Here is a 26,949-nt window from a genome sequence, read left to right as displayed (position 1 = left end):
TTGAATGATTCATTTTAATGACCGTCTTGCTTTTGTTAGGCACCACCTATGGTGTAGTTCCAATAACCAACAACTACGCAGCTGGTGGCGCCACTGAGCTAAGGATGGACTATTTTCCAAGAAAAGGAAGACAGAGCCTTATCGATACTTGATCGATCTTTACAATTTTTAAAAGCACTATCTCTTATTTTCTAAATAAGGGAAAAATCAAAGAAATAAATAAAAATTAAAACGATAATTTCTCTACAATTTGGTTTACATAGATTTCATTTCATTTTTCTCGTTTTTTTGTTGTTTTTTTTTACATTGTAATTCCGTTAGCAAATATACAAATTTCAATTGAACTAAAAATTGTTTGTGTTTGTGTGGGTGTGTGTTTTGTTTTCGTGTGTTCCAGCACATGGGCCATGCATATAATAATATAGGGTATAAGGAGGGTAGCGTACAGGGTGTGTGGTATAGGGAAGAAGAGGTCAGGGTGGGGCGGAGCGGGTCGGGTCGGTTTGGGGTGGATAGAGTATAGTTAAGAGTTGGTTGGCTTCACTAAAAACTAGAGTTATTCAAACTAAAGTGTATACTATAAGTGTATTGATCATTAAATTACAATTACATATTCACTTATATAATTTGTTATTATTTCCTTCTCTCCATCGTTTCTTCACTTCTCTCTTTTCTGCATGTCTCTATTGTGGTATGGTGTCTCTTTCAAGTTTCTTTTATTTTCATTTAGCAGGCGACAAATGGAAATGATTTTAAAATAACTAAATTAAGTTTATCGTTTGTCTGTTTCTGTGTTTCTGTGTGTTGCTGTGGGAGATGCAAGGCGGCAGCGCAGCGGGTTTTCTCCTTCTCCTCCTCTTCTCTTTCTCTCTCTCTCTCTCTTTATCTTTCTCTACTTCTCTATCTCAGCTTACATCTCTCCTTCTCCTCTCTCTACTCGAAATTTACAAATTAAATTCTGACTAATAAACAGTCTTTTCGTACCAGCGCAACGTTGGCGACAGACCTACACAAAATAAATCTGATCGGTTAAACTTTAACATAATGTAAGCTAACATAAAAAAAAAAAAATATATATATATATATATATATATACATACATACTGTATATAATATAATTATAATAATTACATATGTATCTGTAGCTATAGAGCTATATAGATAGATAGATGTATTGTGTAACTAAGAGTTAAATTAACACGAGCTCAGTTATGAGTTGGCCGCACAGTGGCTGCAATTCCGGCTATTGCAGCTGCAATGGCAGCTCATCATGCTAGAGTTGGAATTATTGCGGCTCATTGTGGCGGGGAGCAGGGACTCTGCCACTCCTTCCGCTACTCCTCCTGCTGCTGCTGCTGTCTCGGCGGGAAGATTGAAGCTACTGCTCTTGAGGAGCTGCAGGCCAGCCCCAATGGGCACACAGACGGAGAGCGGCGGCGTGGGTATCCTTTCGGGCGTGCAGCTTCCTGTCGCTGCGGGCGTTCCCACGTAGCTGTGGTGACTGCTGGCGGCGGCTGCTGTCGTCGCACTCGGATTGGTCCCGTAGCCGCATGCCGTGCTCTTCAGCGTGGCCGCATTGGAGATGGGCAGCGTGGGCAGGGGGGCAGCGGCCAGCGAGGAGGCGGACGATGAGGTGGACACACAGGACGAGGAGGCCAGCGAGGAGGCCGAGGACGACATCGAGGCGGAGGAGGCTAGTGATGGAGGCTGGCTCGAGCAGCTGCCCCCCGCCGGCGGCGACTTTGGAGAACTGATGCGTGAGAAGAACTTGGTTATGGCGTTCGGCTTGGACTTGGAGGTGGACGCCGAGGACGAGGAGGCTGTGTACGTGGACGACCCGCTGATGATGCCCCCCGTGGCGGCGGCCTGGAGCGTGGTCAGGCGGTAGCTGGAACTGCCACAGCCCGCCGAGATTTGCTCGGGCACATCCCTAACGGTCTTATTGGGCGGCGGTTTGGTGTACGATCTGGTGATCTCCGATTGCTGTTTTCGAAAAGTGAAATGTAAGCACACGTTGGGCTTTTCTATTGACTGCCGAAGGACTTACCTGGTAGCTACTTCTGATCTGCAGATGACGATCCTGTCCGTACTCGCTGTCCGGCAGTGGTACATGGTGGGGACAGCGCGGGGTCTGCTGCTGCTGCTGATATTGGTAATGTTGATGGTGGTCGTTGCTGTGGCTCTGCAGCGAGGAGCCACACGAAGACAATGAGGAGGAGCTCTCGCCCTTCCCACTCCCACTCCCGCTCCCGCTCCCCGTGTTGCCATACTTGAGTGTGGTGGCCTCGATGCCGCCTCGCGCCACATTACTACTAATACTATTGTTGTTGTTGTTGTTGAGCCCTGTACTGCCACTGCCACTGCCGGTGCCACTGCCACTGCCACTGCCGGTGCCTGCCCTGAAGCTAGAGCTGGAGCTGTGCGTCGTTGGAGTTGTCATGCGTTGCTGCTGATGCTGATGGTGGGAATGTTGTTGCTTATTGTTGTGATGATGGAGATGGAGTGATGGTTGCTGCTGCTGCTGCTGATTGTTGCCGGCGCTACGAATCACAGAATCGCCACGTACAGCCAAGAGCTCACGTGCCTGGAGCGCATCTACGCGCATTCTACATCTAAATTGATCCCTGCAGAGAGACAAGACAATCAATCGATGGATTAGCATTCACTTTCTCATGGGGGAGATCTGCTGATTCTTCGATCTATCTGCCTACCTATCGTCGGGTGGTGTGCTTAATGATGTGCGGGTCGGAACGCCGAGCCGCTCCATTCCCGCGCAGCCGGCCGTCTGTACCGATAGCATCTGCAAATACAAACAGAACAGAGAATCCCATTAGAACATGCTCCACGCCAAGGGTAACAGAAAGGGAAGAAGAAATCCTAAACATATAATATATGATTATTACACTCAAAAATCCTCGTCCTGACAGCTATCCACCTCGGCCACCGTCTGGTTGCGCTCCATCATCAGCCAGCGCTTGTTGACCAAACGATTGCCAAAGTACTCCGGCTGATCCCCCTTGAAGAGCTCGCTCACATGGAGCTTGATGATGATCTCGAACTGATTTGTGTCGAATCCCTTCAGGGGGCGGAAGATGAAGCGACCCGCATAGTGCAGATTCTCACGGAGCACAAAGGAACTCTCGACGAAGAGAACCGTCTGCAGCCAGAGCGAATTGCGGCCGCTGGCGAGACAGGGATTGCAGCTGAGGATGCGCTGGAGATGGCATTGGCTGAACGACACATCGAAGTATAGAGTGAAGCACTCCAGGTGCCCATCCTTGGTGACCTTCAGCCGTATCTCGCGATCTATCTGCAGATCCTTCTTGGTGGCACTGTGCAGATTGAGCGCCAGCACGCGATGGGCGAGGGTGAGGACACAGTCGCCGTTGGTCTTCGCATAACGAGGCTCGGAGATGGCATACCGACGCATGGCGTTCATTTTGAAGCTGTAGACGTGCCGCCACCAGTCGCAAAGGCCCTTCAGCTGTGGCTCCGCGGCTCCCACCAGATAGAGGGCCGCCAGATCGGGCAGGATGAAGCCATTCTTCTTCAGCCAGCGATCCCGTGCCTCGAGCACCTCCAGGATCTCCGAATTCCACAGCAGCGAGTGACCCATCCAGTTTCACACAATCCCGTCCACTTTCTCGGGCAGCTCCAGATCGGCCACGCGCCCGTGCAGTACCTTCACGGTGTCCTCGAAGTGATTCTGCTTCACCACCAGCTCCGCGTAGTTAGTGACCATCGAGTGGTCGACGGCGTACACACGCTCCGCCTCCCCATCGCTGGCGGCCATCAGGGCCAGGGTGCCCACGCCGCAGGACAGGACGAGGATGACGCGCCCCTTGAACAGATGCACGTTATCCCTGATGACATTCTTAAAGTAATGCATGTGGTCCTGGTTCTTCAGCTGGGTGCGCATGTTCAGCAAGTGGGCGTTGTTGTCGTGCCGAAAGTCTGCCGAGGTCATGCGATCCACCTGCTCCAGTTCTTTCGGCACGCCCCGGATCGGCTCCGGCCCCTTCATAATTTTGATTTGCGGCTCTTTGCGTACCTCTTCCCGCCTGTGTGCCCAGGGTATCGGGGACTTGGAGGGTGGCCCTTCCACGCGACTGATCTGTTTGGTGCTGTTGGCGACTCCCTGGGGTACAAATGGGCTGCTCTGGCTCTGTTTCTGTCTCGAAGGGTCCGGGAACAGCTCGGGTACTCTGCGATAGATGCTGAGTTCATCGTATACCCCAGGCCCAAACATTCTAGCTAATGCTTGTTCCCAGATATTTAGTGGCTCGTAGGGTACCCCGCGCCCATTAATTTCGGATGTTGATCCCTGTCCCAGCGGTTTTGGGGCCACCTGGGTAGCCGCTGTCCTGCTCTCGCACATTACGCCAAGTTGCCGCTCAAACGCTTGGCATGGGATTTTCCGCTGTTTTTCTACGTGAAATTTATCATTATTATCCACAGGGTGATGGAAATCCGCCAAGCCAGGGTTCGGAGTGTTCTTGCTGGCACCGTTGGCGTTGAAGTCCACCTTTTTCGTGTTTTTCTTATTTCCATGCATTCTTGCGGTTCAAACGAAAAGGTTCGGGCAGTGCTGTGCAGTGAATAAGGTGGACAATCGATAGATCGTTGCAGTGTGACCAGCTCTCATCTGTGACATCTTTTTTATTTCAATATCTTAAATTAATACGTCTGCCGATTTGGGATTCCCTTAAAATCGTGATAATACTTTTTTGGCTAGCTAAAATGCCCCCGCAGTCTTCAGCCACCCCTTTGTATTTTCGATAGGTCGATAGGTCTGCGATCGCAGTGTGCCCAAATCACGGCTTTGATCAGCCCGTGTTTTATTTCGCTTAAAATCGTTGTAAAATTGTTATTTAGTGTTTATTGTGTTTGTAAAAGTGCTGTGCAGTGTTTGCCATTGTTGTTTTTTGTGTGTGTGTTTTTTTTCTCGTGTTTCAGTGCATTTTTTTCTTGATATGCTGCTCTCTGCATTTTGGCGCGATTCTTGAGCCGCCGCTATCAAAGTTTCCATACTACGTCCGAGTACACCGTTATGTTGTGTACGGCATCGTGTGTGTATGTGTGTGTGTGTGTAAGCGAGTGTCTATTTGAAAATGGCCATTCTCATAACTCAACATGTTCTACATTCCGTTACCTGCCCCAGCCGCCGCACCCCACCGGCCGATTGATGTGTGCAAGCGGGCATGAAAGAAAGAAATGACAAATCTCTGCAGAAACAACGGCAAATAATCGGGCACGAATATTTTCGGCAACGGTCGCGGCGGCGGTGGCCGAAAAGACTTTGTAAATTATACAAATATGCAAATGCAATTTTGTAAATTAAAATCTCGTGAAGCTATGTGGCCACCAGTCTGCGATCATGTGTGTTGTGCGAGTAAGTTCTTTTCTTTTTGGCCTGTCGTATTTTTTTGCCGCACCCTTGCAGGTTGTGTATGTGGATTATAGCGATATGTTTGACAAGCATTTTAAAATCCAAAGCTCACTGAAATATATTCTTCATTAGTAGCAGTTGTCCAGTTGGCTGACTCCTTATCTTATAGCTGCCCTGGAAACGATACCCTCTGCAAGGGTATCAATATTTCGGTTCCCGAGTATAGCCTTCCACTTTCGAATTTTATTGTTTCTGCTTTTTGGGTAATCTGAGCAGCAAATATCGCATCACATTGTCTGGGGCATCTCCCGTCTCTCACTCTCTCTCTCTCTCTCTCTCTGCCTCTTTCTCCCCTCGCTCGCTGGCGGCAAAAAATTAGGTTAAAATGTTTACTCGAGCATTGCAGACAGGATTGGCAATAACCTCATTTTCTGTTGGGGGGTCTCCGTCTCTCTTTCCCCCTCCCCGCCACCCTCTCTGACGTAAGAGAAATTTGTGCTTTCTGATGTCGCTGTTGTTGTTGGGCGTAAGCCAGGCCATAACCGGCTCTTTCTGCATCTGTTGTTTATCTTTTTGGGTCTAACGAAAAGTGACATAATATCAGACGCAGACAGACCCTTGTGTGGGTCCCTTGTTCCTGGCAGTATCCTTGAAACTTTTCGACTTTCAATGTTTGTTTAGGCCACAAAAATGTGCCCGCCACCAGTCAACACTGGGAGGAATGAGTGCAAGGGTAACAAACAGCTGTTGCTCCACATATGTACACACATGAACACACAGATGTACGTCTGTACGTCTGTATGTTTATCTCGCTTACTCTCACGCTCTATGTAAATGTAATTGTAATTTATGCAAGTCTCTGCGTGTCTGGTGCGTGCGTCTGGCATAGATAACGGTTTTAATGAAAGTTCCTCTTTCACACATCTACGCCCCGCTCTCGGCCTAATGTTAACGCCTACAACGTGTGTAACTGTGCGAATGTGTGTGTGTGTGTGTGTGTGTGGCTCATGCGAGCACATTTTAATAATCAATTTGAATTATTCATTGGCTAACGGCGGCAAATAAAATTCGATTAAAACACAACGCCTGGCTGCCTCTGTCGACGCCGCTCTTCCGTCGCTCCGGCACTGCCTCTGCCGCTAAACGCCTTGGGTTATTAGCGGCAATTGTGTTTCCCATTGCGTTGGCAGCAAGCAGCAAGAAGCCGCAAGAGCAATGCCGCCCACGCAATGTCTCCACCATGCCCCCGCGCCGTCGCCTCCCTTCGTCTTTACTGCTAAATGGCTTTGCCGACAGGCGGCGCTGGGAAGCAAGAGAGCGGGAGAGCAGGAGAGCGGGAGAGAACACTCTGAGCAATGTTGGAAGGCATTCATTTATTATATTCCAATACAGTGGAGACACCTGTCATGTGCTTGGGCCTGCACTTATATAGAGTTCTCCCCAAGCCGACTTCCACATGGGGACCTCACTGTACAGACGCAGTTTTTCATTCATAATGTTCATTTGGCGTGGGCAAATGAAACAAAAGGCAAAAAAGAAATCTAGAAATCTAGAAATGTAGAAAAATGAGCAAATGCGCACTGGAAGATGTCAGCAGACCGAGTAACAATTTGTCAAAAGTTGCCGACTTTAATCTTTTGTAATGGGCGTGCTGGCACCTGCCCCTCATCACCTCTGTCCCCATAGTAATAGCAAATCTTAAAACCGCAATCTCCAAAGCCGCCTTAACGTCTTTGGCCACGCCGTCGTGCCTTGGCTTGGGCTTGGGCTGGGGGTCGTCCTAATGAGCGCAAGCCGAGGGAATCCACAAAATCCACAAAATCCACACATGTGGGTGCCCGCATAGAAGCCACAAGACGCGTCTGTGGAACCCAGAGTGTGTCGTGCGGTACGGTACGGTGGTTCCATTAAGGCGAAACCCGCCTCAAGGCCAGAGCCGGCGCAGAGTGGAAATTCAATAAGCAAATTCTACGATAAATAAGAATGGGCCACCACACCATTTAAAGTCAGGCAAATAGACAAAGCGCTGATGGAGAAATTGAATTTGTCTTGGCCATTATTATAATAAAGACGCATAAAAATGGCAGACAGCAAATGGTTTTTTTTTTCTGTTTTTATGTTCTTGTTATTTTTGGGGGAGTGATAAAAATTGAATACCAAATGAGAGACAGAGTGACAGAGTGATATAGTGATAGCGAGAGAAAGAGAAAGAAAGAGAGAGAGAGAGAGAGAGAGAGAGAGAGAGAGAGACCGAAACAAACTTAAGGCAGACACCAAAGGACGTGCTGTGCATTCAACAAACATTGCATAACACACACACACAGCATGCGAAAAGAGAGACCCGACCCAGAAGCAGTAGCAGTGGAGGAAGTGGAACCAGTAAAGGGCGACGCGACAGAGCAGTAGGCGCAGTTACATAAGACTCGGCTCGGGCTCTGGCTCGGGCTCGGGCCGCTGCGTAGGCGACGACGAAAGCAATTTAAGCGTGTCTGCTGCGCTGCCTGCCCTGCTTTCCCTTTCCTCTCCTCTCCACTGCTGGCTGTGTAGCTTCAAGGACTTTTGCCCACCGCTAGGAAAATTACTGCATTGGCAGAGGGAGTGATGGGCTCGCTCTTTGTACCTCTTCCCGCTCCCCCTCTCTCTCTCTGTCTGTCTGTCTGCTTGGTCACAAAAGGGAATGCATGGCAGGGATATTGGCAGGCGAAGAAGGCAAAGGCAAAAGGCAGCACACAAAAAGAGAAAACTTTCGACACGTGTCTCCTTTTGGCATTCGTTTTATGGCTACACTGAGAGACATTAATGTTGTCATTCACTTAAAGTTTCATCGATCATTTATTTCTATACCTTATTATTAATTCGGATACTTTTGCTACTATGTACTTAGGTATGTGCATTTATGTACATGACCTTTGACCGATTTAGACCCTCTCGTGCCTTGTACCCTACTTTTTCTGGCCGTGCAGTCTAGAGCAGACGCGACAGAGAGGAGAGGACCAATCCCATGCGTTTCGCCCCTGTTTCCAACTGTTTCAGTACTTTTTCTTTCTACTTTTTTTCTTCTTCCTTGTTTCTTCCTTTCAAGGGGGTGGGGCGGTAGGTGGGTGGGAAGTACTTACGGGTACAGAATGTTCCGGCTCGGTTGGCAAAAGTGCTGTTGTTGTTGCTGCTGTCTCTGCTGCTGCTGCTGCTGCTGCTGCTGCTGCGGCGCCTGCTACTGTCTGATCCGCTGCAGCGGAGCCCAATGCGGTGTTGGAGGCGGTGCAGCTGGCGGCGGAGGCGGTGGCGGTGGCGGTGGCGAGTGGTAGGGCCAGAGCAGAGATAGCCTCGTTACCCGTTACCAGTCCAATCCCCGTTGACAGCACCGCGTTGTTGCTGCTGCGCCGTCGTTGCGACGAGCGACGTTTGTGGCGTATCCTTCGCGTCGCTGCTGCTTCTAGTGTCAGTGTTGCTGCTGCTGCTGCTGCTGTTGTTGTCGTTGCTGCTGCTGCTGCTGCTGTTGCTGGGGCAGAGCGTAGGGCAATTGCGGCCACCAACACACTGCCGCAGGCCAAGCACACGGACAAACTAATGGCGATTAGCAACAAGCCACCTGCAACACAGAACAAATGTACGAAAAATTTGGTTAATTTTAGGTCTTAAAAAAATAACACACATTTATCTATCCTAATCTGTGGCCCAAAGTCTAGTATTTAATTTTAAGAAACTTTTTGCTTGGAGAAAGTCGAACAAATATTGTTTTCCTTTGCCGTTAAATTATTTATTTAAATAATTACCTCTGTTTTTTTTTTTGGGTAAATTTAAATAATTTATTCCCCCTCACGCACTGCTTTAATTACTATAAATAAACGATACGAAACGAAACGAAACAAAACGTAAAGCTAGTACGGCCCACTGCACAGCCGAAATAACAATGAAAGAGGAAAGAGGAAAGAGCAAGAGAAATAGACAACAGAGCAGAAGCAACAAAAACAAAAAAAAGAAACATAAGAAAAGTAAAGTAAAGTACGTACGACTGTCGCTCGCTATCTACAAGGTGCCGTACCCGTACCCGTACCCGTACCCGTGCAGAGATATATACGGACGGACAGGGGACAGGGGACACGGACACACCGCAGACGTATGCGTCTAGACTAGATAGCAGACGACTTAAGTGTGATACAAGCACACATGCGCACAATTGTAGCGGCAGTCGGCGAGCGAGAGCAACAGAGAAACAGAGAGAAAGGGAGGGCGGGCGTGTGAGTGAGTGCGCGAATGTAGGCGGACGGCAATTCGATAAACAAATAGGCGAAAAGAAGGCTATCGATGGAATGAGATTGACACAGAGAATACCCTATAATCGAATAATAGAGTGGGGGAGAGCGAGAGAGAGAGGGAGAGAGACACTGACTATATCTTCGTTTGCGGTGCTTATGCTTTTCAAACTGCTTGCATGTACTTTCACTGCATACGAACTGCTTGTATGTATGGCATGCTTGCATGTAAACTGCTTGATGGGTGATATTAATTGGATGCACTGCTTATGAACTGCTTGCTGAATATCAATGATATCCAAAGGTGTGCCGGCCCATCTCGCACTGCTTGGCTATGTTTTCTCTCTGGGTGATCTGTCTAGACATCTGTGACCATCGCAGGGCTATATTTAGAATATCTGACCACAGCTTTCGCCCCACAAATCGATCTCAGCCATTACGCTGCACAAACTTACGGGGCTATTTTTATACCACTTTGTATTAAAAAGTACCATTGTAACCAAAACGCTTCAATTAGTAATGGGTATTATGGGCGATATGGCAGCCACATTCCAACCGACACGGCACGGCAAGACGGGGGGGACATAGAGACGGACGGCGGACAGACGCAGACCCAGACAGCGCTGATAGAACGGCAGACAAACAGAGGCCACCCGTCGCGGTCGCAGACCCTGTAACAGAGCAAACATAGACGACAACACACAGCCACAGCCATAGCCACAGCCACAGAATGAGAGAGATATTGTATGTACATGCGTTCGTTTTGTGAGAGATACACAGATACACAGATACAAAAGCGGCGATGGCTTGCGCAACAAGATTTTACAATCACGCAAGCAGTAAATATCATGACGCTCTGTCTGATATTCGGTTGCAACAACAACACCAACAACACCAACAACAACGCCGGCAGCTACAACACGTTCAACGTTCGGTGGAACAGCGCAATTTCATCAAGGCGAAAATGACGCAGCTATGTAAACGTTGCCATCTCTATCGCACCCACTCGACCATGGGCTACAGCCCCTTCCTTACCCCCTGTACGTCCGTCTCCCTCCCGCTCTCACTCATTCTCTGACGATCAGTGAATGAAAATGAAAATATACGACAAGATGGGGCAGGGGGAGGGGTGTGGGGTGTGCTGTTGTTTGGAGATTTTTCAGTAATTTATGATTTTAATGAAAAAGAGAAATGCTGCGCAGAAAAGTGAACAAAAAAAAAAACACAAACAAATAACAAGACCAGAAAATAGCCGAAGCATTTGATACCCTATTGATTGGTCAAACAACATCTTTCTGGTCACCCGAGGTCTACGACTGGATATCAGGATATCTCTGCAATGTTTTTTTTTTCTTTTAATCAACTTTCTCTCTGGGCTCTGCAAATGGTATTAGAGACTGGAGAGACACACGGCAGACACGGCAGAAAGGGGTACACGGTAGGGGTAGGGGTACGGGTCTTTGCATGCCAGACAGACAGCGAAAAAAGTTAATCAACTGAAATTAAAATGTACATCGCACGAAAACAAAAGCAAAAACAAAAGCAAAAACAAGCAACAAAGTGAAAAATATGTCAACAATGTCTATGACTCGCTGACTCTCTGACTCTCACTCTGACTGTACTCCCCGCGTGTGCTTGCACTGCTTGCTCTTGCTCTTCAGCGGAAAACCGACGACGAAAAAGCACAAGTGGCAGCACTTTAGACTTTTGCGCATTCCCAGCCCCAGCCCCAGCCCCAGCCCCATTCCCCGTCGCCCGTCGCCCGTCGCCCAGTCCGCCGCTGTCCCGCGCGTCTGTCACTCAGGTTTTAACCGTCTCAGGTGACTCAACTGTTAGCCGTAGCCTATCCTACGGTCGCGGGTCGAGTCGAGTCGAGTCGAGTCGAGTCGCCATTCGCCAGTCACTCGCTCGAGGGCTGCCTTTTATAGCCTTTGTTTTTAGATAATTATATATTTTGTTGCTGTTGCAGTTGCTGTTGCTGTTGCGGTTGCTGTTGTTGGGGCTACCCTGTAATCGGCTGTGGCACCACACACTTCAAAGTCCGATAATATCCATAAAAGCGAAAGATACTATACGAATAGGAATAGGAAATTCAATTATGGTTTCATATTTCTTCTTGGAATCATCTCTACAAGCCCCAAAACAGATACTCGTTAACGATCTACAGGGTATTCCTTCAACTGATCATTCCATTTGGGTGATATGTGGTGTGTGTGTGTGTTTTTTTTTTTAATTGTTGCCGCTCGTTTCTGGTTGTTGCAATTAATTTTATCGCAAGTGAAATGATTGAGCACGTCTGGGGCCACGTTTTGCGTCTGGGACTACTAATCAACTGATACCCTATAAAATAAAGACCCAACCAGACCGCAGACCGCAGACCGCAGACCGCAGACCCCAGACCCATGAAAGAGAAAGGAATACATGGCAACGGTTCAAAATCTGTTTAAACGTTCGATTGAACCGCTGACGCACGTGTGGCCCCTCCGTCCCGTTTCGACTATTGAAAAGTGCTAAAATAATTGTGTGAATTTCAATTTCAATATTTGAATTGATCGCACCAGACGGCACTGGCACTGGCCCCAGTCCCAGTCCCACCACCAGACGGGCGTCAGACCCCCCCAGACGAGGAGGGGGGTAGAGACGGATCGGTTCGGTTTGGTTCGGATCGGACAGTTGGCTAACACTTTTAGCCACAGCGATCGATCCAAGCAAACGACTTTCGTGGCTATTTTTATTTAATAGTGGAACGGACATTGAACGGTAGACACCAGTGGAGGGGCGAGTGCATAGGTAGGGGGGGGGAGGGGGAGGGAAACTTGTTTCAATCTCTCTATCGTTGAAGTTCCTTGACCGAATATGTACAGAGGCAGAGATAATTCCACCATATATGTATGTACAATCGAGAGTAATTTCCCCCAAATTGCATTTGATTGAGTGCGCGAGAAGATCGCGGGATGATCCACCTTTTGGACTTGCCTTCTTTCTTTCTTCCTCTGGCTCTGTCGCACAACAAAAGTTATTAATTCAATGATTATGATCGTTGCGCTAATGACAGTCAAGTGCAGTACTTGCCCCATCCCCATCAACACCCGCATACCCATTGCCAAAAAGCCACACGGTTTTTTGGGGGCAATGCCATTGACACCTTGATTGGATGTCAAGGTTGTGTGTGGATCGTGGATATTGTGTGTGGAGACTGGACTCTGGAGAATGTCATGCCTTTTCCTCTAGCAAAATCCATTCAACCGGCCAGAGGGCAAAGAGAGCTTTAGCAATCATAATACATTGAGATGACATTGAACTTGAAAAATCACAAAGATCTAAAAAATATCATTTGGTGCGCATTGTGTTGTTGTTTCGTTTGTTAGGGGTGTTGTTGTGTCGAATTTTCTACGATTAAGATGGTGATGTGTGGATCTGTGCTTGGTAGGCAGTTTTCGAATCACTGCTTGTAGCAGAACAAGCAGTTCGTGGGGAAATGACAAGCCAACGGTTCAATACATACAAGCAGTTCAAGGTTGACAGCAGCCCATATGAGGAACAACCATGTCAAGCAGTGAAAAGGGCAGAGAGTGCACCAAGCAGTGCAAAGGGAAGATAGCACACCAAGCAGTGCATATGAAGCCCAGATGCAACGCAGTGCAAACATCAGGCGGAAACGAAGCCGAGGTAAAGGAAGCAGTAGACAGCCAGCAGCATCATCAGCTGACGTCAGTTGCCAGCATCGTCTGCGTCGTTTGTGTGCTGTTGTTGTTTTTTTTTGGCAAAGAATTTTTGTCTAGTTTTCAGTGCACAAAATATTACAATGTTGTCCGGGGGTGAAGGGGGGTGGGGGAGGGGGGGATGCTGGGGCAAAAGATGAAAAGTCTACAGAGTCCCCACAGTCTGTGCTGCTTTACAGTTCTGCCTGCGCCCTGCCGCCACCCACACCGCCCCTTGAGAGAGGCCAACCCTTTTTTTTCCCTCTGTGTGTGTGTGTGTGTGCTTGCAGCTCTAGACATTGCGCACAGCAACAGACAGAAAGAGAGAGAGAGAGACGGAGAGGTAGGGAATGCAAATGAATGAACAAAATGCAAAAAAAAATAAAAAATAGAAAGAAAGAAGGAAAAAAAAAAACTGAAACAAACCGCAGACAGCGGCGTCGACCTCGCCCATTCCCAGGCAGCAGCGGCGGATGATGAGGTGGATACCCCCCTGCCGCACCCCCCCCCCCCACCCCGCTGTCTGTAGCTCTGCTGCTGCTCGTGTTTGCCGCCTGTCGTTTGACCTTTAAGCGATGCGAGTGCATTCCAACAACAACAACAACATCGTGAGGGGGGAGAGAAATTCCCATTTTGAGGTTGATTTGTTCAAGGGGGTGACTGGGTGGGGCATTGGGGGTGGCAGCCCCGTCCCTCTTTCTTGCTGCTTTCCCATTTTCCAATTTGCAAACGCATTTAATTAGTGTGGAAAATCACGTGGCTAATTGTGTAAATGCCGGCGTATGCGCAATATTTCAAATACATTCAAGCGATTACGTATACGCAGCGTTTATGGCATTTTTGCATGCTATGTGTTTTGTTTGTCGCGGCATTTCATCATCTCTCCAAGGTTCAGCGACATGACATTCTTGGTGGTGCTGAGGGGGGATACCCCACAGGCCCCCTCTAATGGCTGTAGAACTGCAATAATTCGATCTCCTTGGAAGCTCTTTCGGCTTCAATTGACTTTCATTTTGCGGCACATTCTTTGCTCAAGTATCAATCGGTGATGCCCGCCTTGGGTTGCCCCATTTCTCCTCTTTCTTCCTTCTCATATTTCCCATTTCCCCCTCCCCCCCTCTCCAGCCCCCATCAGTCCCCTTTCTTTTCCACTCGTATTTCTCCACCACTCGTGCCTTATTTGCAACATTGTGTCATACTTTCGTGTTGACTTTCTTTTTCATTTGTTTATTTTTCGATTGGTTCGTATTTTTCCACACTCCCCTCTCTCCGACCCACTGCCGTATGTTGATTGTAGAGTTTTCTGTTCGGTTCCGTTCTGTTTGTTTGTGCCACTGCCACTGCCACAGATGATGATTCCAATGGATGGTGACTGGGGAATGGCGAATGGCTTTCAAATATTGACAGAGGCTTCGAAATATTACGCAAAAAATTGTGTGGAGGATCGGATCCGTGTTTAACTTTTGTTTCATTCTTGTGTGGCATGTGGCATGTGGCATGTAGTCCTCCCCAGCAGTAGTCAGTGCCCTGCGGCCAATGACATGACTCATTGACCTGGTTTAGGAGGGCGGTAGCCTCTCCCCCCCCCCTTGTCTGCCGCCACCCTTTCAGCCTTCGTATAGCGCCCCATAAGTGGGTCAGTGGGCGTGTCAAAAGCCGCGGTGGCTGGGGTGGGTGGGGGTTTTAGCCTCTCAGACCGAAAAAACTAGTTCATGCGGGGCTCGTTTTTTGCTTTTTCTGGAAGGGGAAACAATAGAAAAAAACACAAAGGCCTCAAGTATCGCACCACCCTTCTCTCCCTCTCTCTCTCTGCGAAACTGTGTCAACGTTTTGCAACACTGTCTCCGGGCTGGGAGGCATTTACTGCTGCTTGACTTACAAAAACTCATCGATTAGTCATCCAACGAGGAGAGGAGGGTGGAGAGCGGTACAGGGAGAGTGCATTTCTATGGCCTTTACTTGAGATACTCACTCGAGAGCCGTGCCCCAGAAGGAAGAAGTCCAGAGATTGATTCCATTTTGTGGGTATTTGTATTTCATCATCCAATGTTCCCATTGATCAATCACCCAGTCAATCAATCAGTCAATCAGTCAATCTTCCACCGCTGTTCTCGGCCTTTGTTTTTCCATCTATCACCCAAAAGGTGCAGGCAGCCGTGCAAATTGGTAGTAGCGCGTGTGGCTAATTTATAATTTATATTTTTCAGAGGCGAACCAGCCCCCAGCCCCCCAGCCCCTTCCCTTGCCCTATATACATGTCCGATATGTTGGTTTAATTTCTGCCCGTATTCCGGCCAAACAAAATGATTAGTGAAAGCCTATTAATGGTTTTTAAATCACATTAATTGATTGATAATGTCACAAAAAAGGTTCAACCATCAATGGGCGGACGTTGTGGCACGGGAATAATTGTCGTATATTCACATACATGTACACATGTGTGTATGTATGTGAATGGCAGTAGTATATATGTATGTATGTATGTATGGCGCTTTGGTCGACAGATTAGTCGACCACGATATAATTAAAGACTCGGGGATTAATCGCGGGTCGGGTTTTGCCTGTGTGGAATATTTCTGTGTGCTGGAATGTTAATAATTATATAGAAATGTGCACACAAAAAACTATATTGTATAAGCTCCGTAATATTTGCACTGCTTTGTGTGTGAAATGTACGGAAGAGCTCCATTTGAACACAGAACACTGCTTAAGGTCGAAAATTGAAATGTTTTTGCACTGCTTGCAAGAGATTCTGTACGAATGGTTAGCCCTTCAACCTTTTGACACTGCTTGCTAACTGTTTGCAAGGGCTTATACTGCTTGTACCGCTGCTTAGATCAAGGGCCAGACATAGCTTTTAATTTGATCGGCACTGCTTGATTGTTTATTTAAAGGTAAGAACACGATTCTCAATTCTCCAAGAACCGTGTATTACTGCTTACAACTGCTTATTAGCATAAACAATTATTAGGAATATTTCTAATCTGTTTGTATCTCCTCATATTTCTCCCATAAATATTTCCCTCTCTGTCTCTCCTTCGCGGGCATAAACACAAAACACAAACAAATACGAAAATTCATTAGAAATCGCTTAAGCCTCGCGCTTCAAGTTCCGCAAAGGTTCTGTTTCCCGAAGTATAATCGATTTTTCTTACATGTCTTCTCTGTGGGAGACAGAGACAACAGAAGACAGGAGACAGGAGGGCGAGCGGCGAGCGGCGGGGAGTGGAGAGTGAAGAGTGGGACAGACAATAAGCCGGGACAACCGCGTCGGCACTTCCACTTTGATGTTTGCCTGCCCTCCTGCTCTACCGTTCTGTCTGGCTGTCCGCCTGTCTCTCTCTCCCTCTCCCTGTCTATTGTAATCCAAGTCGTTTTGCCCAAACTCGGGGAAAAGGCAAGCCAGCAAGCAAGCAGTACTTGAAAGATGAAAGCCGAAAAGGGGTAACTGTGCTCCGCTGTGCCTCCGATGGGGGGGAAGAATGGGGATCGAAAGAAAAACAATCAAGCCAGCCCCATCCATAGCCAGAGTCGGATTCGCAGTCGCCGAGTCGTGTGTCGTGGCATTTCGATCTATCTATGCTAATTGCATTTCATTGAAATTAATGTCTGCGCATCCATCGTCGTGGCAGGGTCAAGTCGTTTATTAGCCCCTCCCTCTGCCTCTCCCTCTGCCTCTGCCTCTCTGTGTGGCACGCAGTTAATCTGTCTAAATGTTGCAACAACAGTGGCAGCAGAGAACATAAATTGTGTGTCTACAGACCACAGTAAAAACAAACGAAAAAAATCAAGCAAAACTAAAGTTAAAATGTCAGACGATGTCAACGCAATGCCATTTCTTTGCGGCAGAGGGTATGAGGCCTTCGAGCTGATGCTTACCCTGCAGTTTATACATAACTCTTTCAAAGTCTATGCACTGCTTGCATTGTAGAGTACTAAATGACTGGGATCTTACAGTTTTGCACTGCTTGGAGGGCTAAAAGATGACGATGTCATGTGGGATAACACTTTCAACTGCTTGCAACTGCGAATGTGAACTTCTTTCAATGGTTTCGAAATTTTTCAACTAGAAGTTTGCACTGCTTGATGGTGGATACATCTATGAATGGTTAAACCCCTACTTTGAACTGCTTGCAACATCTATGTTAACTGCTTATGCGAGAATCGCTGTTTTTTTTTAAAGGGTATATCAAGAGGGAGATATACCCTTCCTTACCTCATTCCCTCTTTCCCTTTTTTCCCCCTTTCCCCTTTTCTTTGTATTTTTGTTTCTATTTTAATTTTTTTGTTGTTTTTGTTGTTGCACTGCACAAATCCCCGCCATTACAATGGCAACAACAATTCAACGATGACAATGTTTTCAAATTTATTTATAAATATACACTATTTTTTGTTGCTGTTGCTGTTGTTGTTGTTGTTTTTGTTTGTGAGCATGACGCGACAATTTGTCTGTCTATTTTTGAACAGGCTTTTTCCATCTCTCTCGCACTCGCAGTCGCTCTCACGGCGCTGGCAGCCACTGCCTCTGCCCAACGGCTGCTCTACCGCACGCTCTTTATCCGAGATCCCAAATTGTGTCCGACATCGCAGCATTTTTCGGGGATGTACACACGGGAGTACCCTTGCTGGCAGTGCCACAACCCCCAACCCCCATCCCTGAGAGATCATTCATTTTGAGCAGAAAAAGAAGACAAAACACACACGAGGCCTACAACTACCTCTCTCTCTCTCTCTCTCTCTGTCTCTGTCTCTTTCCCATCCACTTTTTTAGCAGACATAGAAATATATTATATATATATCTATACGTATGTGTATATTTTTGATATTTTCTGCAGGAATTTAAGTTTCTGTTTTTCCATTTGTCGTATTTTTTTTTGTTGAGAATTTTCTTATTTCTTGTTTCTGTTTTCTGTTTTCTCCTCTCTCTAGCACGTGGAAATTTATTGGATGGTGTGGTAGGGCCTCTCCCCCCCCCCTCCCCCAGTGCCTCCCCTCCCCCTTTGGCCTGTCTAGCATTTTATTATCAGCAGACATTCATTCGTTTACGAAGTACAAATACAAATAAAAAATATTAAAAAAAAAAACCACATATAATCGTATATTTTCTATGATTTCATTTGTAATCAGTCGCGGGGGCACTCATTGATTCAGAACTCACTCACTCTCTCTCTCTCACTCTCCCTGTCTCTGTCTCTGTCTCGCTTTTTCCCTTTCCAGTGTGTGCACGTGTGCGATTCCCCCAGACCATATCGATTCATCCGTCCAGACATATAGAAGTCTGGAAGGGGGGGGGGGGTATTAACCGACGCGACGGAATGACGTGATTATATGCCACACACACACACACACACACACACATATGTACGGGTGTGGGCGATGGATGGGTGGTGGGTGGGTGGAGCAGGCTTTGAAGGGATTTCCTTTAATTGCTGTCTGCAGCGGCGAAAAATACAACACAAAAGCCAAAAGCCACACGAAAACCGCCAACAACAACGAAAACCCAGACAGAAAATAATCTTGCGTAACGATAAAATATTTGACCTACTTTTAGAGAGGGGGGCTGGGTAGGGGAGTGGGGGGGGGGGAAGCCAAAAAACATTTCAAGCAGCAGGAAACAGGACCTCTGCCACATGCAACATTTCGCCATTCCGGGGGTCGCCTCCACACGCGAAACGCAAATAAATCATTGATGAAGTCACACACACACACACACACACACACACACACACACTCATATAGGTATATGTAGTGTGTGTGTGTGTGTGTGTGTGTCGTTTCGTTTCGCTTCGCTTCTCTCGTGCCTCACAAAATGTAGGCCAAAGGAGGTCTCTCCTTCCTACCTGTCCATTCCGCTGCTCCTTCTCCCCCCTCTCTCGAAAGCCTTAATTTATGGGGGCGTGGCTTTTGGCCAAGTCAAAAATACAAAAAAAAAGAAACACGAAGAGAGATAGCGAGAGAAGAATCCACGGGGCCGAGTTCTTCCGAGCCAGGGGTCTGGTCTGCCGATTGTCGAGACAAATTTCCAAGAAGCAAACGATTCTATTGTTGTGGCAGCAAGGCACAGCATGTTGGAGCGGGGGAGGAGGGGGGGGGGTAGCAGCGGAGTCAAGTGTCTGGTGTTCTTCAGCCAGACAGAGAGATCCGCTGCTGCTGCTGCTGCTGCTGTGGCTGTGGCTGTGCTTCTGCGATAGTCAGCTTCCGTTTCTAGGCCCACATTTTTCGATGATGGAGAGAGGCTGCTTGCCGCTTATCAGAAACTGCTGCCTACCCCGCGCACCCCTTTCTGGCTTCGAGCATCCGCTGATGTCTGGGGCCTCCCTTCGCTTATCTTTCGACCTCTCCCGCCCCTCTCTGCGCCTCTCAGGCACCGCTGCAGTGGTGGCATGACGTGGCACAAGTCAGGGTCGGGTACCGTGATACCGTAATGCCGTGATACCGTGTAATCAGACACCTTTTCCCTTCCGACTGCGTCGTCTTGTGAGGTTCTGGTTTCTGCTTCGGATGATTTTCTCATGAAATGCACTCCCATTACAGGTGTGTGACAGATAACGAACGGGTGCCACTGGGTGCCACTGGGAGCCACTGGAAGCCACTGGGTGCCTCCTCCTTTTATTCGAAATAAAGAATGTTTTGCTTTATCTAAAAACTCAGATTTCCCTTTCGAAATAGAAGCCCCCCCCCACCCCCCGCCCCGAACAAAATGCAATAGTTTTGTTCGTCCAATTTCCTGCTGATTCTTCGTTTTGAAAAACTAAACTGCATAATCAGGTGCTTTTTTATGGGATTCCAATGGCAGAGCCAACCATGAAGTGGAAAATTACAGCAAATAAATGGGTTTTGTGGTACGTTTTTGGAAGATTCTGGGATCAGCAAAATATTAACTATGAATTTCCACTGCCCCAAAGGCAAAACCCCCATTTTAATCTGAAAGAGAGTCTTAGGGTATTGAGAACTGCTTCTCTGCACTGCTTTCGATGGCTGTTTCTTCTGCTTCCTAGCACTATTTATGTTTACACTGCTTCCCCCACTGCTTCTTCGCACTGTTTCTTCCCACTGTTTCCATTTGAACTGATTCTTCTCTCTCGCCTCTGCTCAGCTGAGAAATTCTTTTCCGTCTATCGTCTGGCTCTTGTCTTTCCGGATTTCATTCTGTCTGGATTTTGGTGTCCAGATTTGCTAATCATTGTAACGCCTACACGCGCACACCTACACTCAAACTAATATACAGATATGTATACATTGTATGGGAAAGAGAGAGAGATTGGGAATATATTCAGAAGTCAGACACTGGGACGGATTACGATTTACATACCCGAACCGCGACCCCCGAGAGAGAGATAGAAGGGATGGGAGGCGGTGGGGGACGGAAAGGGGGAGAGAGGCTTGTTTGAGGAGTTGCTGATTGGCGACCCGATTGGCCCCGATGGAGGCAGGAAGACAAAAAGTCAATCAAAGCCGGCTTTATTTTTATTTTTATTACATAATCTCCTGCTGTTTCTGCTTCTGCTTCTCGCCGTCTTTTAATCTTTAGAATCTCAGCCTCTCTTTAATCTTTCTATCAACCGCTCTCTCTCCGTCTCTCTATCTATATTCCTCCCTCTCTTGGGGGACTCTTGGAATCGCATCGAATTGGCATCAGAAATCAGGCAAAGACCGCATGTCACAATCGATTAGCGATTTTTCAGCCTGTCTGGTCTGTCCGGTTGTTACGGTGTTCGGTTCGCTTTTCGCTTTTCGTTTTTCGTTTTTCGCCTTTGGAACTATGAATACGATTACGAATACGAGACCACGAGAGAATTCCACACTATTCGTCTCCTCTTCTGTGACGATAGCTGGAAATACGTATAGACTTTAGACAAAAGAAAGCCCCCACACACTCCAGCAGATATTCATAATTTATAATTTATAGAAACTCTTTGGAAATTAGCATCTTCGGCTTTTGCGCTTGGAGAAAATGTCTCTGGCGCATCTCTGCCGGATATCGAGGAGACGAACGGTGCCCTGCTCCGTTCCCTCTCGATAAGGCAACAAAATCAGAAAAGACGCAGATCAAAATATACCCATACTATCGTACATTTCGGAATCGCGATGTCTGTAGAAAAGTCGCCAAAAGACAACGAAAACAATGGAAAAAAGGCAACAGCAAATGGCAGAAACAAAAACAAAAAACCAAAAACAAAAAACAAATAAAAAACGACCAAAACGAACACACACACACACACACAGAAAAGTAGTAACAACAATCAAGAGAAACAGTAAAAACGAAACGAAATGAAACACAAAAAAAAATTTCAGACTTCGACCCAGACAACAACCGACGGATCGACAGAGCGACCGCCGGGACTGATTCCGATTGGAACATGAATGGACGGGTGTATGGGTGTTCCAGTGTGTTCCACTGACCGTGTGTATGTGTGTAGAGTTGATTATGAACTCTAATGATTCGCTTTTTATACAGAGAATAGACGAGAGTAGAGTAGAGAGTGGCATGCAAGCGGGTATGCCCAAAAAGTGGTGTGGTTGTTGACTTTTCATTCAGCAAACATGCCAGTGTTTCATTGCCAATGTTCCTAACCTCATTTACAGTAGATCCTTCTAAGAAGCAGAAGATTTAACCGGTATAAAGTTTAGGAATCTTGAAATATGTGTAGGATACTATTAGCTGAGAAGCAGTGTGCGAAACAAGCAGTAGCAGTTTGAGAAGCAGTAGATTCCCTCGAAGAAGAAGCAGTGTAAACATGAAAAGCATCCACTGGGCTCTGGAGTGCCGGTAATGCCGGTAAAAATAAGGGTATGGGTATTCCATGAGACCCCATCATTCCACAGACACAGACAGAGAGATGTGACCTCTCTCTTGCCTCCCTTGAGGCGCTCAGATGAAGATCAGCGGCTGATTTTTGAGGGTGCGTTGACCAATGCTTCACGAGGCGGCACGTGATTATCTGGACAGGAATCACGGTTCACAGAGAGACTGAGAGACAGGAGGAGCTGGAGCTGGGGCTGGGGCTGGTGCTTGAGCTCTCTGTTGCACTGCCAAATAATGACCTTGGGGAATGTTGTCGCTCGTCAGTCGTCAGTAGTCAGTCGTCATTCGGCAGCGGCTCTAATCTCGTGTTCTGTTGCTGCGGCGTTGCGGTGCGGTGCGGTGCCTGGTCATGTGGGTGGCGCGGGTTGACGCTGTGTTTGACGTCGCTGCCTGCTGCGACGGACAGGTGCTCAAGTCCATGGGCTCCTATCTCTGTTCTGTGTGCGCCGGCTGTGGACTCTTTTCAGCAGAAATTCATGATAAGACGTTACTCTTGACTTGACTTTACCCTCCCTCCGTTCCACCACCATCCCGCCGTGCATTCGGCTCTCCAGAAGCCAAAGAACAGACGCAGAACCATACAGAGCCCAGACCTCACGCCCAGACCCAGACGGAGACCGAAGAACCCGCCGCACAGACCAGACCAGACCGGACCAGACGCTTGATAAGCGACAGAGGGAGACGGACTATGGCGCAAAAAAAAAAAACAAAAGACCTTGATTTCGTGTGAGAGGGAGAGAGAGAGAGAGAGTGCTTGAGGGTCTCCCTCTTACTCTCCTTCAGCCGTCAGCTGTTTAATTAGCTTTCGATTAATTAACTTGTCAGTCGAGCTTCTGTTTCTTCTTCTTTCGCTCGATTTCTACTCGATTTTCTCATGAACTTTTAATTTAAACTTTTATTTATGCCAAATTCGTATTATTTTATGCGAAATATGTATTAATTTATTAAAATTTGTTGATTTTTGCAGTCATTTGTGTATAAATTGAATGTGTTGATAAGCAGTGCAAGCATTAGATCAGCCTGTCAAGCAGTTTAGAGATCTAGGATTCAGTCTCTAAGCAGTTGAATAGCCAAACAAGCAGTGGATTGCATCAGATCATGTCAAGAAGCAGTGCGGGAATGTTTGTGGTAGCAGTAGAAGAGGGAACGCTCTTGGGGGGCTCTTTCGGGGTCTCCGGCAGGGCGTATGCGTAACATTCTTATGCTTGGCATTCCCCCATTTCTTCTTTCACGAAGAAAGAGCTGCCCGAGCCCCGAAGCTGTTGAAGGGAAAAGGGTTGAGGCAAGAGGGGCTTTGGGGCAGGTAGAAGGTGGAAGGTAAACGACAAAGCAGCGAGAACTCTTCTACGCTTTGGTGTTCCATGCGAGTGTCCCCTCCTCACCACTACCCCCCTCCACTCACCCCACTGCCACTGCCACTGCCACTCTCTGTGTGCGAGTGTTTCGCTGTGTGAGTGCGAGTGTGAGTGTGAGACAATATCTATGTGCAAAGCAAAGAGCAGAAAAAAGCTGAGACTACGACTAAGACTCTGAGGCACAGGCAGAGGCAGAGGCTCACACACGAGTGTGAGACCGGTGTAGTGGGGTGGGACAAGAGGCAGAGGCACAGAGCCACAGAGCCATAGAACCAGAGCTAAAGCCAAGGCAATACTCGCCACCAAGAGGAGCCACAGAGCCACGGCTGATGGAGCTCTTGGCTTACGCTTACGCATGGGTTCATTGAACGGAAGTGATTTGCCTACTGCTCTCAGAGAGAGAGACAGAGAGAGACAGAGAGACAGAGAGAGAGAGAGAGTAGGAGAAAAGGTGGGTAGAGTGCCACACGCGACTTTGACTTGGTTTTGTTCTGCTTTGTTTTGGTGGAACTCCGAAATAAATACAAATAAAACTTCTTCTGAGAAATGCTTGGGCCTAAACGATGCTTCAAATGTCTTAATCTAAGCCAACGAATCTCTAAACTGTATTTAATGCTTGTTTAGGTATAGTTCAAAGGCAGGAAACGTGAAGATTTACACTAGATTTCTGCTTAAATCAACTTATTCTCAAGTTTTGCCCTATCTACCATAAATATAAAGCGTTTGTTTCGTTTCAGGCAATTCGTGAGCAACAGGAAGACTTCAATAGTAAGCGAATATCTAAGAATGATCATAATAGATCTAATTCTCTTAAGAGAACCTATAAATCATCCAAGGAATGTTTGGGCATTAACAAAATGAATCAAATTCCTTTGCAAAAAGGTTTTCAAAGAGCGTTTCCAACGAATTTGTATGAGACCTTTTTGAAAGACCAGAAACCATAAATTATACAAAAATTGTTTGGACAAAGCCTTCATAAGAGACCACGAACCAATCCGATCCCACCCAAAATGTATCTAGTATCTATATCTTTGGTATGGCGTGTATTTCCCTCGACTTCCGTCCCCTACCGTCCCGTCTGCTAATTTATTACAACACTTTTTATGACAGCCACAAAACACACAAATATTAAAGGGTTTTAAAAGCATTCAAAAATGCTTTAAAACAAATGTTTTATATTCGCTTTTTTGTTGGTTTCTATATACAAGATATTGTATCTACGATACTACACTGTAGAATGGCGGGGAATCTATCTTTTTGAAGAGATGACTGTGTATCTGTATCTCTTCGTTTCGTTATTCCCCCCGAGATAGTGTGGCCAGTGGCCAGTGGCCACATACCATCGCTGATTTCAGAATTTATTGCATTTCTGTGGACAGGGGACAGTAGACAGTTTTTTTTTGACTGGATTTTGTATCTCTTTCTCTTTTTTCGCGCGTGTGTGTGCGTGTGTTTTTTTTTTAATGAATTTTTATTGTTTTTCTTTCGGTCTCGAGAGGGTGGGTTCAGCGAGGGGGTGGGGTTGGGGTGTGTGTTGACAGGAAGTCGCCGGAATGCGATTTATAGAGAGCAGATCGCGTATCGTATCGGCCTATGAATAGCGTATAATTAACAGTGGGGCTCCCTTATGAATGAAACGATGTTCGTCCCTGATGGATGGATGGATGGACTGTCGGTGGAGAAGGGGGTTTGCTTTTTTGTTTTTGCGGCTTACCTTTTGCTGAATTTTGGCCTTTAGTTTTATATTTTTGGGTTCAATTTTGTTTAACTATTTTAGTTCTAACTTGTTTTGTTTTGTATAGATTTAGATTTAGATTTAGATTGATTTAGGAATTCCTCTAAAATTTCCTAAATTTTGCTTCAATTATTCGCTCGTTTTTTCTCTTTTTTCGACACTTGTTTTGGTCACACTTTTGAACGTTTAATTTTTCTAAGCCATGAAATTTATTTACAGGATTTTTCTTCTCTTTTGTTGTGGCTTTTACTCGTGTTTTATGTGCATTTTAATTAATTGTTTTTACGCATTATTTCTTTCTTTTTTTGTGCTGCTGTGTTCTCGGCTGTGTTGATAATTTCCCCTTTTTGCATTGGTTTTTACTTGCTTTGTTGTTGTGTTTTTTCTTTCTTTCTTTCTCTCTTTTTTTTTGTGTTATTATATTTTATTTATGTATTTTTTTGCGGCGATTAGGAATGCTTTTGAGTACAGGAACGCTGGCTGTGTGTGTGTGTGTGTGTGAGTGTTGTATATCTGTGTGTTGTGTAGCTGCTGATGTATCTGTAACTGTAGTTGTATCTTCTGTTTATTTGCTGCTATTTATTTTCTGCATATGTTTGTTTGTTTTTTTTTCTTTTCACAGTTAATAAAAAAAATGGTTACTTAAAAAAAAATATTGGTTGCATTTGTGGCTGATATTTTGTTTGCGATTAGTTGTAGATATATTTGTGTTGCTGCTTTTCACTGCTTGTTTCTACTGCTTAATTTTGGTTGGAAAGCAACCGCCGCACCGAACGAAACGACAAAAACGAGTGCGACCACGGAATCGAACAGACGGCCACGATAGCGGCAATCTGGCTGGCAGGCACTGCTTACAGCACTCTGTAAGCTCTTCTCTGTAAGCTCTCTCCCTCTGTTAGCAGTGGAACGCAATGGTTGTGGAACGGGCTGAAGCTTTCTCGTCGAGTTGCTGTTAGATGGAGAGAGTGAGAGAGAGCCGCCCCACTGCTTGTGTTGCTTGTTTTTGCTGCTGCTGCTGCTGCTGCTGTTGAGAGAGCGGAGCGTCTCTCTCTGGTGGCTGCTGTCTGTCTGTCTCTTGGTTTTTACGTTTTATTTTAATAATTATCGTTTGCTGGTTTCCCTGTTGCTCTCGTTCCCGCTGCTGCTGCTGCTGCTGCTGCTGGTCCGCTCCCCTTGCGAAAAGCGCAAAAACAATTGTCTGATTTACACACACTAGCACTCGTGAGCGAGAGAGAGACGCGCGGAGCGGAGAGAGGATGAACTGCCGTTGAAGTATGCCAACGCACAACAACAGCAACAACAAAAGCTGGTCGCTGCTGCTGCTGCTGCTACTGCACGACGCCGGCGTCGGCCATGACGTAACGATGCTGCCGCTACGTGAATGTTGTTTTTGTTATTGTCTTTGCTTTTGGTTTTGTTGTATTTCTATTGCTCTCTGCTTTTGATTGATTTTTATTTCAAATTAAGGCACAAACACACATTCACGCCCGCACCCGCAAACAGAGAGCGCGAGAGAGACAGATAAATAGAGGGTGGTGGGAGGACAAAGATGGACAAACATTCTCTGTTTCTGTTTCTGCCTCTGCTTCTGCGGCAGCATTTATTGTTTCCCCCCCTTTCGAAACGGTAGAGTTTTCTCACGGAGGGACCTCTTTGTGGATCCACACACGACACACGCGTCCGCAACGTTTGAGAATTTTTTGGGTTTTG

The 26,949-nt window shown here is 46.7% G+C and overlaps 2 protein-coding genes across 3 annotated transcripts; both read right to left on the bottom strand.

Moving 5' to 3' along the window:
* Positions 1-1,142: 1,142 nt before the first annotated feature.
* LOC108151280 (P17/29C-like protein DDB_G0287399) lies at positions 1,143-26,949 on the bottom strand. 2 transcript variants are annotated; one of them, XM_017279808.2, is made up of 5 exons: positions 25,219-26,949; positions 8,506-8,978; positions 2,712-2,800; positions 2,048-2,624; positions 1,144-1,983 (listed from the first exon to the last, which is right to left on the bottom strand). In XM_017279808.2, the coding sequence occupies exons 3-5, from the start codon at positions 2,798-2,800 to the stop codon at positions 1,210-1,212; spliced, it is 1,440 nt and encodes a 479-aa protein (XP_017135297.1). In that variant the 5' UTR covers positions 8,506-8,978; positions 25,219-26,949; the 3' UTR covers positions 1,144-1,209. The 2 variants fall into 2 exon arrangements, with proteins under 2 accessions (XP_017135298.1, XP_017135297.1); XM_017279809.2 differs by lacking the exons at positions 8,506-8,978; positions 25,219-26,949 and adding an exon at positions 2,904-3,001 and having other exon boundaries at positions 1,143-1,983.
* On the bottom strand, positions 2,905-8,498 carry LOC108151279 (protein arginine N-methyltransferase 1). The gene is given in 1 exon segment (XM_017279807.2): positions 2,905-8,498. A coding segment is annotated over 1 exon segment (1,650 nt). The 5' UTR covers positions 4,556-8,498; the 3' UTR covers position 2,905.

This window comes from Drosophila miranda, chromosome XR, assembly GCF_003369915.1.
Source record: "Drosophila miranda strain MSH22 chromosome XR, D.miranda_PacBio2.1, whole genome shotgun sequence".
Classification (NCBI taxonomy): domain Eukaryota; kingdom Metazoa; phylum Arthropoda; class Insecta; order Diptera; family Drosophilidae; genus Drosophila; species Drosophila miranda.
Note: the sequence above shows the minus strand (reverse complement) of the source record. Positions and strands in the feature narration are given on the sequence as shown.